Source organism: Phyllobates terribilis, unplaced genomic scaffold (genome assembly GCF_046119375.1).
Source record: "Phyllobates terribilis strain yellow unplaced genomic scaffold, ASM4611937v1 Scaffold_9__5_contigs__length_417890890, whole genome shotgun sequence".
Lineage (NCBI taxonomy): Eukaryota > Metazoa > Chordata > Amphibia > Anura > Dendrobatidae > Phyllobates > Phyllobates terribilis.
The window spans coordinates 386520145-386536566 of record NW_027362769.1 but is presented as its reverse complement, the minus strand read 5'-3'; the positions used below and the strand labels follow the sequence as shown (position 1 = coordinate 386536566).

General features: G+C 43.7%; 1 protein-coding gene across 1 annotated transcript; it reads right to left on the bottom strand.

The window, feature by feature from the left end:
- Positions 1-4876: 4876 nt before the first annotated feature.
- On the bottom strand, positions 4877-15462 carry LOC141161214 (uncharacterized). Its single transcript, XM_073645999.1, has 5 exons — positions 15373-15462; positions 14728-15041; positions 13873-13993; positions 5596-5669; positions 4877-5430 (listed from the first exon to the last, which is right to left on the bottom strand). Exons 2-5 carry the CDS (start codon positions 15035-15037, stop codon positions 4976-4978), a joined length of 960 nt encoding a protein of 319 aa, XP_073502100.1. The 5' UTR covers positions 15038-15041; positions 15373-15462; the 3' UTR covers positions 4877-4975.
- Between the last annotated feature and the right edge of the window lie 960 nt (positions 15463-16422).

Genomic DNA, 16422 nt, shown 5'->3' with positions numbered 1-16422 from the left:
TGTGGTGTAGTATATAGAGGATGTGTCCTGTGTGGTGTAGTATATAGAGGATGTGTTGTGTGTGGTGTAGTATATAGAGGATGGGTCCCGTGTGGTGTAGTATATAGAGGATGAGTCTCGTGTGATGTAGTATATAGAGGATGTGTCCCGTGTGGTGCAGTATATAGAGGATGTGTCCTGTGTGGTGTAGTATATAGAGGATGTGTCCTGTGTGGTGTAGTATATAGAGGATGTGTTCTGTGTGGTGTAGTATATAGAGGATGGGTCCCGTGTGGTGTAGTATATAGAGGATGTGTCCCGTGTGGTGTAGTATATAGAGGATGTGTCCCGTGTGGTGTAGTATATAGAGGATGTGTCCTGTGTGGTGTAGTATATAGAGGATGTGTCCCGTGTGGTGTAGTATATAGAGGATGTGTTCTGTGTGGTGTAGTATATAGAGGATGTGTCTCGTGTGGTGAAGTATATAGAGGATGTGTCCCGTGTGGTGTAGTATATAGAGGATGTGTTGTGTGTGGTGTAGTATATAGAGGATGTGTTCTGTGTGGTGTAGTATATAGAGGATGTGTCCTGTGTGGTGTAGTATATAGAGGATGTGTTGTGTGCGGTGTAGTATATAGAGGATGTGTCCCGTGTGGTGTAGTATATAGAATATGTGTCCCGTGTGGTGTAGTAAATAGAGGATGTGTTGTGTGTGGTGTAGTATATAGAGGATGTGTCCTGTGTGGTGTAGTATATAGAGGATGTGTTGTGTGCGGTGTAGTATATAGAGGATGTGTCCCGTGCGGTGTAGTATATAGAATATGTGTCCCGTGTGGTGTAGTAAATAGAGGATGTGTTGTGTGTGGTGTAGTATATAGAGGATGTGTTCTGTGTGGTGTAGTATATAGAGGATGTGTTGTGTGCGGTGTAGTATATAGAGGATGTGTCCCGTGTGGTGTAGTATATAGAGGATGTGTCCCGTGTGGTGTAGTATATAGAGGATGTGTTGTGTGTGGTGCAGTATATAGAGGATGTGTCCCGTGTGGTGCAGTATATAGAGGATGTGTTCTGTGTGGTGTAGTATATAGAGGATGTGTTCTGTGTGGTGTAGTATATAGAGGATGTGTCCTGTGTGGTGCAGTATATAGAGGATGTGTCCCGTGTGGTGTAGTATATAGAGGATGTGTCCTGTGTGGTGTAGTATATAGAGGATGTGTCCCGTGTGGTGTAGTATATAGAGGATGTGTTGTGTGTGGTGCAGTATATAGAGGATGTGTCCCGTGTGGTGTAGTATATAGAGGATGTGTCCTGTGTGGTGTAGTATATAGAGGATGTGTCCCGTGTGGTGTAGTATATAGAGGATGTGTTGTGTGTGGTGTAGTATATAGAGGATGTGTCCCGTGTGGTGTAGTATATAGAGGATGTGTCCTGTGTGGTGTAGTGTATAGAGGATGTGTCCTGTGTGGTGTAGTGTATAGAGGACGTGTGGTGTAGTATATAGAGGATGTGTTCTGTGTGGTGTAGTGTATAGAGGATGTGTTCTGTGTGGTGTAGTATATAGAGGATGTGTCCCGTGTGGTGTAGTATATAGAGGATGTGTCCCGTGTGGTGTAGTATATAGCGGAAGTGTCCTGTGTGGTGTAGTATATAGAGGATGTGTCCCGTGTGGTGTAGTATATAGAGGATGTGTCCTGTGTGGTGTAGTGTATAGAGGATGTGTCCTGTGTGGTGTAGTGTATAGAGGACGTGTGGTGTAGTATATAGAGGATGTGTCCTGTGTGGTGTAGTTTATAGAGGATGTGTTCTGTGCGGTGTAGTATATAGAGGATGTGTCCTGTGTGGTGTAGTATATAGAGGATGTGTCCCGTGTGGTGCAGTATATAGAGGATGTGTCCCGTGTGGTGTAGTATATAGAGGATGTGTCCTGTGTGGTGTAGTATATAGAGGATGTGTTGTGTGTGGTGTAGTATATAGAGGATGTGTTGTGTGTGGTGTAGTATATAGAGGATGTGTTGTGTGTGGTGTAGTATATAGAGGATGTGTTGTGTGTGGTGTAGTATATAGAGGATGTGTTGTGTGTGGTGTAGTATATAGAGGATGTGTCCAGTGTGGTGTAGTATATAGAGGATGTGTCCTGTGTGGTGTAGTATATAGAGGATGTGTCCCGTGTGGTGTAGTATATAGAGGATGTGTCCCGTGTGGTGTAGTATATAGAGGATGTGTCCTGTGTGGTGTAGTATATAGAGGATGTGTCCCGTGTGGTGTAGTATATAGAGGATGTGTCCCGTGTGGTGTAGTGTATAGAGGATGTGTTCTGTGTGGTGTAGTGTATAGAGGATGTGTCCTGTGTGGTGTAGTATATAGAGGATGTGTCCTGTGTGGTGTAGTATATAGAGGATGTGTCCCGTGTGGTGTAGTATATAGAGGATGTGTCCTGTGTGGTGTAGTATATAGAGGATGTGTCCCGTGTGGTGTAGTATATAGAGGATGTGTCCCGTGTGGTGTAGTATATAGAGGATGTGTTCTGTGTGGTGTAGTATATAGAGGATGTGTCCCGTGTGGTGTAGTATATAGAGGATGTGTCCCGTGTGGTGTAGTATATAGAGGATGTGTCCTGTGTGGTGTAGTATATAGAGGATGTGTCCCGTGTGGTGTAGTATATAGAGGATGTGTTCTGTGTGGTGTAGTATATAGAGGATGTGTCCTGTGTGGTGTAGTATATAGAGGATGTGTCCCGTGTGGTGTAGTATATAGAGGATGTGTTCTGTGTGGTGTAGTATATAGAGGATGTGTCCCGTGTGGTGTAGTATATAGAGGATGTGTTCTGTGTGGTGTAGTGTATAGAGGATGTGTTGTGTGTGGTGTAGTTTATAGAGGATGTGTTCTGTGTGGTGTAGTTTATAGAGGATGTGTTCTGTGCGGTGTAGTATATAGAGGATGTGTCCTGTGTGGTGTAGTATATAGAGGATGTGTTCTGTGCGGTGTAGTATATAGAGGATGTGTCCTGTGTGGTGTAGTATATAGAGGATGTGTCCCGTGTGGTGCAGTATATAGAGGATGTGTCCCGTGTGGTGTAGTATATAGAGGATGTGTCCTGTGTGGTGTAGTATATAGAGGATGTGTTGTGTGTGGTGTAGTTTATAGAGGATGTGTTCTGTGTGGTGTAGTATATAGAGGATGTGTCCCGTGTGGTGCAGTATATAGAGGATGTGTCCCGTGTGGTGTAGTATATAGAGGATGTGTCCTGTGTGGTGTAGTATATAGAGGATGTGTTGTGTGTGGTGTAGTATATAGAGGATGTGTTGTGTGTGGTGTAGTATATAGAGGATGTGTTGTGTGTGGTGTAGTATATAGAGGATGTGTTGTGTGTGGTATAGTATATAGAGGATGTGTTGTGTGTGGTGTAGTATATAGAGGATGTGTCCAGTGTGGTGTAGTATATAGAGGATGTGTCCTGTGTGGTGTAGTATATAGAGGATGTGTCCCGTGTGGTGTAGTATATAGAGGATGTGTCCTGTGTGGTGTAGTGTATAGAGGATGTGTTCTGTGTGGTGTAGTGTATAGAGGACGTGTCCCGTGTGGTGTAGTATATAGAGGATGTGTCCTGTGTGGTGTAGTATATAGAGGATGTGTCCCGTGTGGTGTAGTATATAGAGGATGTGTCCTGTGTGGTGTAGTATATAGAGGATGTGTCCCGTGTGGTGTAGTATATAGAGGATGTGTCCCGTGTGGTGTAGTGTATAGAGGATGTGTTCTGTGTGGTGTAGTGTATAGAGGATGTGTCCTGTGTGGTGTAGTATATAGAGGATGTGTCCTGTGTGGTGTAGTATATAGAGGATGTGTCCCGTGTGGTGTAGTATATAGAGGATGTGTCCTGTGTGGTGTAGTATATAGAGGATGTGTCCCGTGTGGTGTAGTATATAGAGGATGTGTCCCGTGTGGTGTAGTATATAGAGGATGTGTTCTGTGTGGTGTAGTATATAGAGGATGTGTCCCGTGTGGTGTAGTGTATAGAGGATGTGTCCTGTGTGGTGTAGTATATAGAGGATGTGTCCCGTGTGGTGTAGTATATAGAGGATGTGTTCTGTGTGGTGTAGTATATAGAGGATGTGTCCTGTGTGGTGTAGTATATAGAGGATGTGTCCCGTGTGGTGTAGTATATAGAGGATGTGTTCTGTGTGGTGTAGTATATAGAGGATGTGTCCCGTGTGGTGTAGTATATAGAGGATGTGTTCTGTGTGGTGTAGTGTATAGAGGATGTGTGGTATAGTGTATAGAGGATGTGTTCTGTGTGGTGTAGTATATAGAGGATGTGTCCCGTGTGGTGTAGTATATAGAGGATGTGTTCTGTGTGATGTAGTATATAGAGGATGTGTCCCGTGTGGTGTAGTATATAGAGGATGTGTCTCGTGTGGTGTAGTATATAGAGGATGTGTTCTGTGTGGTGTAGTGTATAGAGGATGTGTTCTGTGTGGTGTAGTATATAGAGGATGTGTTCTGTGTGGTGTAGTATATAGAGGATGTGTTCTGTGTGGTGTAGTGTATAGAGGATGTGTTCTGTGTGGTGTAGTATATAGAGGATGTGTTCTGTGTGGTGTAGTATATAGAGGATGTGTTCTGTGTGGTGTAGTGTATAGAGGATGTGTTCTGTGTGGTGTAGTATATAGAGGATGTGTTCTGTGTGGTGTAGTATATAGAGGATGTGTTCTGTGTGGTGTAGTATATAGAGGATGTGTTCTGTGTGGTGTAGTGTATAGAGGATGTGTTCTGTGTGGTGTAGTATATAGAGGATGTGTTCTGTGTGGTGTAGTATATAGAGGATGTGTTCTGTGTGGTGTAGTGTATAGAGGACGTGTGGTGTAGTGTATAGAGGATGTGTTCTGTGTGGTGTAGTATATAGAGGATGTGTTCTGTGTGGTGTAGTATATAGAGGATGTGTTCTGTGTGGTGTAGTGTATAGAGGACGTGTGGTGTAGTATTTTGAAGATGTGTTGACTCACATCAGACTACACCTTGATTTTCTCCTCTGTGGAGCTTCCCGCAGCTGTCTGAGTTCACTCAGCTCTTTATCTTTATTCTCATACATTTTTCTTATTTGCTTTAGTTCCTCTTTCGTTTCCCTACACTTTTCTTCCAGGATCTGGACTTTCATCTCATTCTTTTCATGTTCTTTCTCTACTATGTTGTGAACTTGGTCCATAGCATGGCGCATGTATTTGTTCTGAGGATCCTCACTTGCCCTCCTAACACTTTCTTCCGCCTGCTGCAGACAGGTGTCCAGGAACCTCAGGATTTCCATCTGCGTCTCGGGGTTGTGCTCATGTTTTTCCACCATGTAGTTCTCTACTTGGAAGATGCTCATGGTTCCAATCTTCTGAAACTGAGAGTAACAGTCCGCAGCCATGTCTCTGTTAGTTGCCACCTTGGTCAGGACGATGATGGGATATATATCTACAAGAAATGTATTTAGATAGTGCTATTTGTAAAAGCTGAAAAAAGATGAATAATATTATTATGACCGCCTAGTTATGTAGTGATACAACATCCTTTACTGCTATACTACTGTAGAATAAGGGCTCCTGTGGGAAATCCATGTGGGCGTCTTGTATATTTTACCTGTGATTCTGTGAGCTTCTCGGATGAAAGATTCTATCTCCACATATCGCTCTTTAGTGAGTAAACTTTCAGCACTGTAAAAAGGAGTAAAAATGGTTACACCCGCACTGCTCGAGAAACACCAATCCTCCAGACACAGAACTCTCCAGGTCACTTCCCTGCTTGTCTCCAGGTTCTCTGAACAGACTCCAAACTCATATTGGCCTCAAAAAGACTGAAAGTGGCTACACTGGAGCCAACATTGTCGAGGTTAGGGTGGCTTAACTTCACCTTTCATCCTTTGGTCTTACTCAGTGGTCCTCCGCTGCCACCCACAGGGACGTACATTAGACCTTATCTTCACCCGCCTCTGCTCCCTAAACTAACCTCACAACCTCACCTCTCACCCTATCTTCCCCTCCTCATTCAAACACTGTATCATCACTGCATTATTAAAAGAGCCTTCTCTTGACCCTTCCTGCATAAACAACTACAGACCAGTCTCCAATCTCCCCTTCATCTCTAAACTCTTGGAGCGCCTTGCCTACTCCCGCCTTACCCGTTACCCCTCCATTCACTCTCTTCAAGATCCATCCCAGTCCGGCTTCCGACATTCTACAGAAACTGCACTCATCAAAGTGACCAATGACCTTCTGACAGCAAAACGTAACAATGACTACTCTCTGCTCATTCTTCTTGACCTCTCTGCAGCTTTCGACACCGTTGACAGCCATTTCCTACTCTCTATGCTCCACTCAATCGGCATAAAGGACACTGCTCTCTCCTGGTTCTCCTCCTACCTATCTGACCGCTCTTTCAGTGTATCATTCACTGGCTCCACTTCTTCCCCCCTTCCTCTCACTATTGGGGTTCCTCAGGGTTCAGTCCTTGGCCCTCTTCTTTTCTCACTCTACACGGCCCCAATTAGACAGACCATCAGCAAATTTGGCTTTCAATACCATCTTTATGCTGATGACACACAACTATACACCTCATCCCCTGACCTTACCCCCACTATACTACAGAACACCAGTGACTGTCTGGCCGCAGTTTCCAACATCATGTCCGCTCTCTATCTGAAACTCAACCTTTCCAAAACTGAACTTTTGCTGCTCCCGCCGTCTACTCACCTCCCTAAAACTGACATCTCCCTCTCTGTGTGTGGCACCACAATAACGCCGAGCCAGCAGGCGCACTGTCTGGGCATTGTGTTTGACACCAATCTTTACTTTACCTTCCATATACAATCTCTTGCCCGCTCTTGTTGCTTGCACCTGAAGAAGATCTCTAGAATCCGCCCCTTTCTCACCTTGGAAACAACAAAAACCCTCACTGTTGCCCTAATCCACTCCTGCCTTGACTACTGTAACTCTCTATTAATTGGCCTCCCCCTGACTCGACTTTCCCCTCTCTAGTCCATCCTTAAAGCTGCAGCCAGGGTTATCTATCTGGCTAATCATTACTTGGACGCTTCCGCTCTATGCCAGTCATTGCACTGGCTGCTCATACATTACGGGATCCAATTTAAATAGCTTGTTCTCACCCACAAAGCTCACCACAGTGCAGCACCCTCCTACATCTCTTCCCTCATTTTTGTTTATCGGCTTACCCGTTCTCTACGCTCCGAAAACGACTTTCGACTAACATCTGCACTAATCCGTACCTCCCACACCCGGCTCCAAGACTTCTCCCGAGCTGCACCTATTCTTTGGAATGCTTTACCCCAAGAAATTAGGACGAACCACAACATCTGTTTAGGGTGGCCTATCATGTTACCTAATCAATGTCCTTTTATATATTTATAGGCCATTCATTATTTCTCCAAACATAATTCTCCACCAAACTCCACCGCACCCAAAAGCATTACAAATATTGGCTGGTGAGGAGCTCATGCAACCTTTATCTATCCCTCATCCCCTCAAAATGGCTGGACCATCCTTGTAAATAAGCCATTGTACTTTGTGTCACCCCCACCTCATTGTAGATTGTAAGCTCTTACGAGCAGGGTCGTCATTATTTTTGCTGTAATTATTGTATTATCTTTAGCTATGTTGCTTATGACTGTTGTATATGAACCACTGAATTGTAAAGTGATACGGAATATGTTGGCGCTATATAAATAAAGATTATTATTATATATAACCACTATCTACTCTCTTTCTCATCCCTGTCCTCCTCGTCTGTCTCCCATGTACAGCATCTAGCACAGCCTCGCATCAACTTCACACACCTAGACATTCATACACGCTCTAACTCTATTCTACTGCTGTCCTCCATATCTTTGCTCCACAACACAGAAAGTGCCACCATTTTCTACAATGCCAATCTTGGATCAGCTACTGACTCAGTCGCCCCGCTCATGAATGGAAGAGTACAATGAATCAGCAGACAACCCTGGCACACCTGCCTCACTAAAAAGCTTTGGCAAGTGTCCAGGGTTGAGGAGCGGTGCTAAAAGAAAACACACTCGCTAGATGACTTCACCACATTCAAACTCGCAACATTAACATTCAAGTCGGCCTTCATCTCCGCTAAAGAGGACTACTTCACATCCCTTGTATCTTCCTTATCCCAAAACACTAAACAGTTATTCAACACTATTAACTCATTCCTCTTCCCTCTACTGCCCCCTCCATCTTCCCTTATCTCTGCAGAAGACTTTGCCACATATTCGAAAAATAAGATCGACCTCACTCATCTCCTCTCCAAATCACACCTCACCACTTGACCACATCCCACCTCCTCCCCAACCTCACCACAACGCTTATCCCGGCCCTAATCTGTCTGTTCAACCTATCATTAATTACTGGTACCTTCCCTTTTGCTTTCAAACATGCCACGATCCTACCTATCCTGAAGAAACCATACTTTGACCAGATATTTACGTCCAGCTATAGTCCCAATTCGCTGCTCCTGTTCGCCTCTAAACTACTCAAACAGCACGCCCATACTGTACTTTCCTCTCACCTCTCATCTAACTCGCCCTTTGACAGCCTACAATCTGGCTTCCGTCCCCACCATTCCACCGAAATTGCCTTGACCAAAATTACGAACGACTTGCTCATTGCCAAAGCTAACAGACAATTCTCTATACTCCTCCTTCTACACCTGTCCTCCGCTTTCGACACAGTCGACCACTCCCTCCTACTACAGATCCTTTCTTCCCTTGGTGTCAAAAACCTTGCCCTCTCCTGGTTCTCCTCATACCTTTTTAATCACACATTTAGCATCTCCCACTCCCATATCACCACCTCTTCCTGCTCTCTCTCTGTTAGTGTCCCTCAATGCTCTGTCCTAGAACCCCTACTCTTCTCAATCTATACCTTTGGACTGGGGCAATTCATAAAGTCCCATAGCTTCCAGTAGCACCTATACGCTGGTGACACTCAGATCTACCTCTCTGGCCCAGACGTCACTGCTCTGCTGTCCAGAATCCCAGAGTGTCTATCAGTTATATCCTCCTTTTTCTCCTCTCGCTTCTTAAGCCTCAATTTGGACAATATCGAACTCATTATCTTTCCATCATCTCACTTAATTCCCCTACCAGATTTATCTATCACAATAAATGATATTACGCTTTCCCCTGTCCCAGAAGTCCGCTGCCTCGGAGTAACCCTCGACTCTGCCCTGTCCTTCAAACAACACAACCAAGCTCTCACCACCTCCTGCCACCTCTAACTCAAAAATATTTCCAGAATCCGTCCTTTCCTCAATCTACAAAAATATTAGTGCATGCCCTCATCATCTCCCACCTCGACTACTGCAACATCGCTCTCTGTGACCTCCTTGTTAACACTCTCGCACCTCTCCCATCCGTCCTTAACTCTGCTGTCTGACTAATCCACCATTTTCTTCTCTACTTTACTGCTTCTCCCCTCTGCAAATCCCTTCATTGGCTCCCAATTTCCCAACGTATCCAGTTCAATCTCCTAACATTGACCTACAAAGGCGTCCATAATCTGTCTCTGAACTAATCTCCCAATATCTTCCAACACGCAACCTCCGGTCCTCCCAAGACCTCCTCCTCTCCTCCACACTATACCTTCCTCAATCGCCTCCAAAACTTATCCCCCATCCTCTGGAATTTTGTGCTCCAACACGCCTGATTATCCACCACGTTCAAAACTTTCAGACAGAACTTGAAAATACATCTCTTCAAGAAAGCTTACAGCCTGCAAAAACCCACTTCACTACCACTGGAGCTTCAGCAATCTCCCTAATCTACTGTCTCCTTCCCCTTTACTCTGTAGACCGTAAGCCCCCAAGGACAGGGCCCTCTGCCCTCTAAAACAGTCTGTCATTGTTAGTTTGTTTACGGTAATTTACATTTGTATTTTTTATATAACACCTTCTCATGTACAGCATCATGGAATCAATGGTGTTATAAAAATTAATAATAATGTCGGGCAGCTCTGACTCCCACTGTCACTGGGCATCTTCCTCACAGCTCTATGAGTATCTTGTTGTGGCTCTCATATGCCCTCCCGACTGTCTCACTCGGGTGGTCACTCCTCATGTGGGCTGATATTCCTCAACATGGGACAGTAAAGTTATTTTTTGTACACACATGGGACTATTAGGTACTCCTTGTCTCCTGGGGTGGAGCACCAGTGGGGAAATTGCACCCTCCACACTTTACGCTTGTGTAGGTTTATTTTCCTTCAGCCTGGCCATCAACCCTAAGTGGTGGAAAACCCCTCACCTACATACCTTCTTACATTCTTACACTGACCACACGTGCCCAGTCCGGCTTAGTCTGTCACATGCACATGTAGATTCTTACCATTTATACCCATAAGCATCATTTCACTATGTCCTTATTGGGCGATTTCCTTCAGACACGACTACTCATTCAGCCGCACCTCACTCACATTCCAGGAAACCACCAGGTGCCCTTCACTCTTCGCTCACTGCAATCACAGAAACAGGTTGACATCACAGTAATAAAACAATGTCGACTCCTTTGTACCGCTGATGGGTGAAGAAAAATGCAGTTAGAAAGACAGTCCCTTTCGTGTAAAAAGATTAGGGGAAGCACAGTTTTGCAATCCTTATAGGCTATGTTCACATGTCCAGTAATTGTAAGGGTATGGTTATACTGCTCACATTTTCCCCTGGAAGAAACAAGTTTACTGTTATGTTGTGTAATGTGAAATGTAATATGTAATGTGAATAGTGTTATGCGTTGGTAATGAAGCTGTATTCTGCCAGGCAACCAGTAGCTGAAAGGGACAGTGAGAGTTAAGAGTTGGGACTAGCCCATAGTGGGAGGGGCTGAGTTACAGGGAAAGTGTCAATTTTCTGTCAGAGAGTCAGATAGGGCCTGCAGTGCAAAGTGAATGGATCAAAAGGTCCAAGGTGAGCAGTGTTGTATTCTGGGGTGACCTTAAGTGAGAGGAGACAGAAGAGAAGGGATAGCAAGATCTGGAACATAAGTGACTAAGAGACAGAGTAGCCTTCTGGAAACGGGTCCTAAGAGAGGACGCCTAGCCATGAGCCCTTAAGCTTTTAACGCTGGAAGGTAACAAACCTAGACGGGACTGAGTACGGGGGACGAGTAGAGTGTCTCAGGCAGAAGGTCCAGAGCGTCAGTGTTTCCTGCCAAGCTGGCACATAAAAGGGATCAGGATTGTAGTGTTAAAGCTGGGTTGTGGTGTAGTAGGGAGAAACAGTGGACATAGAGAGCCCTGGAGTAAACTACTGAGGAAGGACACTGTGTGGAAAATGCTTTGAGTTGTGAAGGAAATGTTCATAAGTCTTTGTGCCCTCTAACTCCTGTACATATTCCCTATCAAATCCCTGTTCAGTAATGGTTTATCTTTGAATGGTGGTCTCCCTCATTGAACTGTGAAACATCTGGTCCTGGCAAACCAGCAACATCGGTTTCATGCGGCCTGCACTTGCGTAGCGCCTTCACAGCTCAAGTCCACACATTCAGCCAGGACTCCTATTTTCATGTAAGGCGCCGGGGTGCGACAGATGAGTGCCTCATCCATGGCTACCACCCTGTGCATTGTTACATAGTCATCAGTTACAACTGATCCAGTAGCAATCTGTTAACAAAAAAGTTGTGCAGACACAACTTTATTCTCTGGCTAAAAAAAATATTTCAACTGGATCCGTTTTTTTTTTACATTGAAGTCTATGGAAAACTGATCCATTTTGTTCCATTTGAAACTGAACAGTTTTCTATAGACTTCAATGTTAAAAAAAGTGGATCCAGTTGAAATCAGTTTTTTTTTGTTAGCTGGACAAAATAAGTTGTGTCTGCACAACTTTTTTGTTAAAGGATTGCTACTGGATTCATTCTAACCGATGATTACTGGACATGTGAACTTAGCCTTCGCCAGACACAAAAGTTGTGCAAACACAACGTTTTTGACTGGCCCAAATAGCTGATTTGTTATGTTCACGTGTCCAGTAATCATCCATTAGAACGGTTCCAGTAGGAATCCATTGACAAAAAAGTTGTGCAGACACAAAAGTGATTTCAACTGGATCCGTATTTTTAACATTGAATTCTATGGAAAATGGATCCGTTAAACAGACATCCGTTTTCTTACATTTCAAACTGATTTAATAAGCAAAAAGCGGATCCTTTTCAAATGAAAGAAAAATGCATGACTATTTAAAGGATCCGTTTTCCATAGACCTCAATGTTAAAAAGAAAAACGGATCCAGTTAAAATCAGTTTTTTTATAGACGGACAACGGATTGCTGCTTTTATCTCTTTCAAGGAACGGTTACTGGACATGTAAACGTAGCCTACAGATACTGTATTTTGCCCTACATAAATTATCAACAGGTGGTACTGTAAAGTTGGAGAAGATAGCTAGCACCTCCTCTGAAGACCCCTGTTGATGTTATTGCTTAAAATTTTCTTGCATAGGTGCCCCAACTTGCCTGCTATGAGGAAACTGCCACCACTGTAAATTGCTTGCTGAATAACTTGCTCCCTTGCCGGTCTGTTACTTCACACACACCCAATGATGACAGAACTCTCTGAGGGTGTCCTTTCTTTCTATCCAGCTCACCCTCAACTCTCTCTATAAAACCAGGAACTGCAACACTAGTCCCCATTACTCCTCCCCAACTATGTGCCGGCCCTACAGTTAACCCTGTCACCCTTGACTAACAGGAAACTGCAGCCTACATGAGGGTAAAACACAGAATAAAACACAATTTACACATAATAAAACAACAGGGGTCTTCAGAGAGGGTGCTAGCCATCTTCTCCACTTTTATAGTATTAGCTAAATCAGTGTGAGACCCTCTGAAGAGACCTCCACTGACCGAGAGACTGGGGGATTTGCGACTCCAGCCTGTCGGAGGTGAATGGACAGGATGATTGGTAAGTGCAGCAGTGCATTTGGCTATCCTTGTATCTTCAGAGTGTGGGGTGGAAGCTCAACCAGCCTAGCCACAATGTTGTGGTCACGCGATCGGAAAGGACACCAAATCCACTGTTATAGGGAGTGGTAGACCGCTAGTCAAGTCGCTGAAAAATAAGCATGTTCTATCAATGGTCACCTGGCAGCTCTAAGAATATCCACCACAGACTGACTTAGCATAAGCCACTCCATTTACCAGATCCCTGGAGTTGCACTGGCCTTCACACTTTAACCCCTGCGATCTGGACTTACACAGGGAACAATGGGTTGGGGCCACGGAGTCAGCGGGTGGCTGATGATGCAGACTGGCAGGAGTGGTCAGATAACCGGGTCAGAACCATGAGGGCAGTCAAGGTACAAAATCAGAAGGGAGACAACAGGGATACTAACAAGCTAAACAGGAGCTGAAAGCACAGGCTTGAACCAGAGAGGATAAACTTTTAACTGGCAGTGGGAGTCAGATGTTCAGGAGTTTAAATAGAAGACAGCCCCGTCCTTTAATCGCAGAAAGGAGCAATCTAAACAGCCAGGAATAACCGCATAGCTCCCTGACTTTGCAGCACCAAAAGGCCCAGTGACCAAAGGGGATAGACACGGGACTGAATGTTACAAAGCAACGGGAAAAACATAGCTTTTTTTCTGCTTTTCCGAAAAACTATAAAAACGTCCACTCAGTACCCTGCCTTTCTTCTTACCCCATTTACTATAACCTGTGTTGTCTGTCATGTCCCAAATCCTATTTTAGTAATGGTGGTCATAGTATCAAATCCATAACAGAGGAGAACAATGGCCCACAGCTTACTGCCTTCAGTCCCCTCTCGCCCTGGACCCTCATGCAACCTTAAAGTGATCAGCAATTATGCAAATTTGCGTAAAGTTCCTTAAAACACATAATTGTGAGACTTACCTGTATACAAACACCGGGACGATTATCTCCCTGGAGCGATCACTGTATCTCTCAAGAATCAGGTCTAATTTTTCTCTGAGGCTTCGGTCCCACTTTACTCTACTACGATTGCGCATTTGACCTGTATAAGAGTCAGAGGTGACATTGAAGGAGGCGCAGGGTAATTGCCTGCACTCGTCAGTGACTTGTTCATTGCACGAATCTCTGGGCATTAAAGAAGTTGTCCACTACTTGGACAACCCCTTCTTATATTCCTCTCTTGGCCGCAATAAAATAAAAAAGCCTATACTCACCTCCCGTGCCGGCACCGCTCCAGCGGTGTCGGCACACGCATTTCCGGGACACTCATGTGGTTGTTATGGCACGTGAGCCCGGTGCCCAATTAGCGCTGGCGTCACTGTCTCCGCCTTCATACGGATAAGTAATTAACAGGAAGTGAAGGCTGCGGATGTTCTCTCACATGGAGATACATGGGGTCGCATTGGGACCGGCAAGGTACTGCGACACAGAGCAAAATTTTTCAAAAAATCGAACTTTTTGAAAAACAAGGCAACTCCAATCAACGGCATTATGCTGAGACATAAAAGCGGCATAGGGTGATCTCTGACACTAAAAACTGTGACATGGCCAACGTTACCGTTGGTAGACCTTCCCTTTAGGGTACTTTCCAATATAGCAAAAATTTGGCAAATTTATTTACAGGGTGTTACAGGGCCAGTATTGTTCATGTGACTATAAGAATCTCAGGCACAGGCTGCAAATAATTTTTTCAGCGTAAATTGACAAGAGCAATCGGCATCAGAGATATTACGTAGTGATGCACCCTAGAATAGACTAGAGGGTTAGCAGACATACCCATCTGGGCGGCCATCTCTTCCTGCTCCTCCAGGCTCATTTTGCCAAGCCCCCGGTTATCGGTGATGAGCACTTGAGCTGTCAGGTTATAGTCCTTTCTCTCCATAGTGATGGGTTTCTCAGACTTCCCAGATCCAGCCACATTTGTAAAGGTCCCTCCGTGGACAATATTCATGCAGGTGTTAATAATGGAGGATTTACCGTGCCCCTGCATCCCAAATAATTGCAGGCTGACCTGTTCATATCCAGGTTGTAGACTGTAAAGACGGAGCCTTTGCAATAATGCGTCGTTGCTTCCTGGGAGCACCATCTCACTAAGCGAAAAACAAGAAGAAAAGCCATAAAAACCTAAAAACTATTTACTACACTTAATAGGCATAATACCAAAGTCACCATTAAAGGGAAATTACATGTTTTAATATTCTGAGCCCATGTACTTTAACACATAAAGTATTAAATACTTCAATACTACCCCTAGAGTTGATTGGGTGGACTGTAAGGATATGTTGTGAGTTGTAGTCCCACAACAGCTGGCTCACTAAACTGCAAGTAATCATGAGGAATTACCTGTAAATCCACCAAACCTAATACAAAAAAATGCATTTCAGCATAGAAATAATGTAGCTGCATAAATCCCGGACCTACCTGCCTTCCGAGCGGATTCCAGGAACTGCTGAAGCACAGAAAATATTCAGGTAGACTTTGCATGAAAAGTAATTAAATTACAAAGTCCTTGAGAGCGAAGGTAATTACAAGATTCTTCCTCCTGTTTGCAAGGGAGGGATTAAAATGTATACAGGTATGTTATGTGTACAGGTACAGATACATCGCACTATGCTTTTTAATGAAGCCATGTGTAGAATATTAACAGCTATAATACTGCCCCCTATGTACAAGAATATAACTACTGTAATACAGCTCCTATGTACAAGAATATAACTACTGTAATACTGCCCCCTATGTACAAGAATATAACTACTATAATACTGCCCCCTATGTACAAGAATATAACTACTATAATACTGCCCCCTATGTACAAGAATATAACTACTATAATACTGCCCCTATGTACAAGAATATAACTACTATAATACTGCTCCCTATGTACAAGAATATAACTACTATTATACTGCTCCTATGTACAAGAATATAACTACTATAATACTGCTCCCTATGTACAAGAATATAACTACTATAATACTGCTCCCTATGTACAAGAATATAACTACTATAATACTGCTCCTATGTACAAGAATATAACTACTATAATACTGCTCCTATGTACAAGAATATAACTACTATAATACTGCTCCCTATGTACAAGAATATAACTACTATAATACTGCTCCCTATGTACAAGAATATAACTACTATAATACTGCACCTATGTACAAGAATATAACTACTATAATACTGCCCCCCCTATGTACAAGAATATAACTACTATAATACTGCCCCTATGTACAAGAATATAACTACTATAATACTGCCCCCTATGTACAAGAATATAACTACTATAATACTGCTCCTATGTACAAGAATATAACTGCTATAATACTGCTCCTATCTACAAGAATATAACTACTATAATAATGCCCCCTATGTACAAGAATATAACTATTATAATACTGCCCCCTATGTACAAGAATATAACTACTATAATACTGCTCCCTATGTACAAGAATATAACTACTA

What these genes read in the sequence shown, in the direction of transcription:
- LOC141161214 (XM_073645999.1), bottom strand. Translation starts at nt 15,037, where the DNA reads ATGGTGCTCCCAGGAAGCAACGACGCATTATTGCAAAGGCTCCGTCTT. An exon ending in GTCCCGGTGTTTGTATACAG is followed by an intron (nt 5,670 to 13,872) that starts GTAAGTCTCACA and finishes TCCTTTTTACAG; the next exon opens with TGCTGAAAGTTTACTCACTA. An exon ending in AGAAGCTCACAGAATCACAG is followed by an intron (nt 5,431 to 5,595) that starts GTAAAATATACA and finishes CATTTCTTGTAG; the next exon opens with ATATATATCCCATCATCGTC.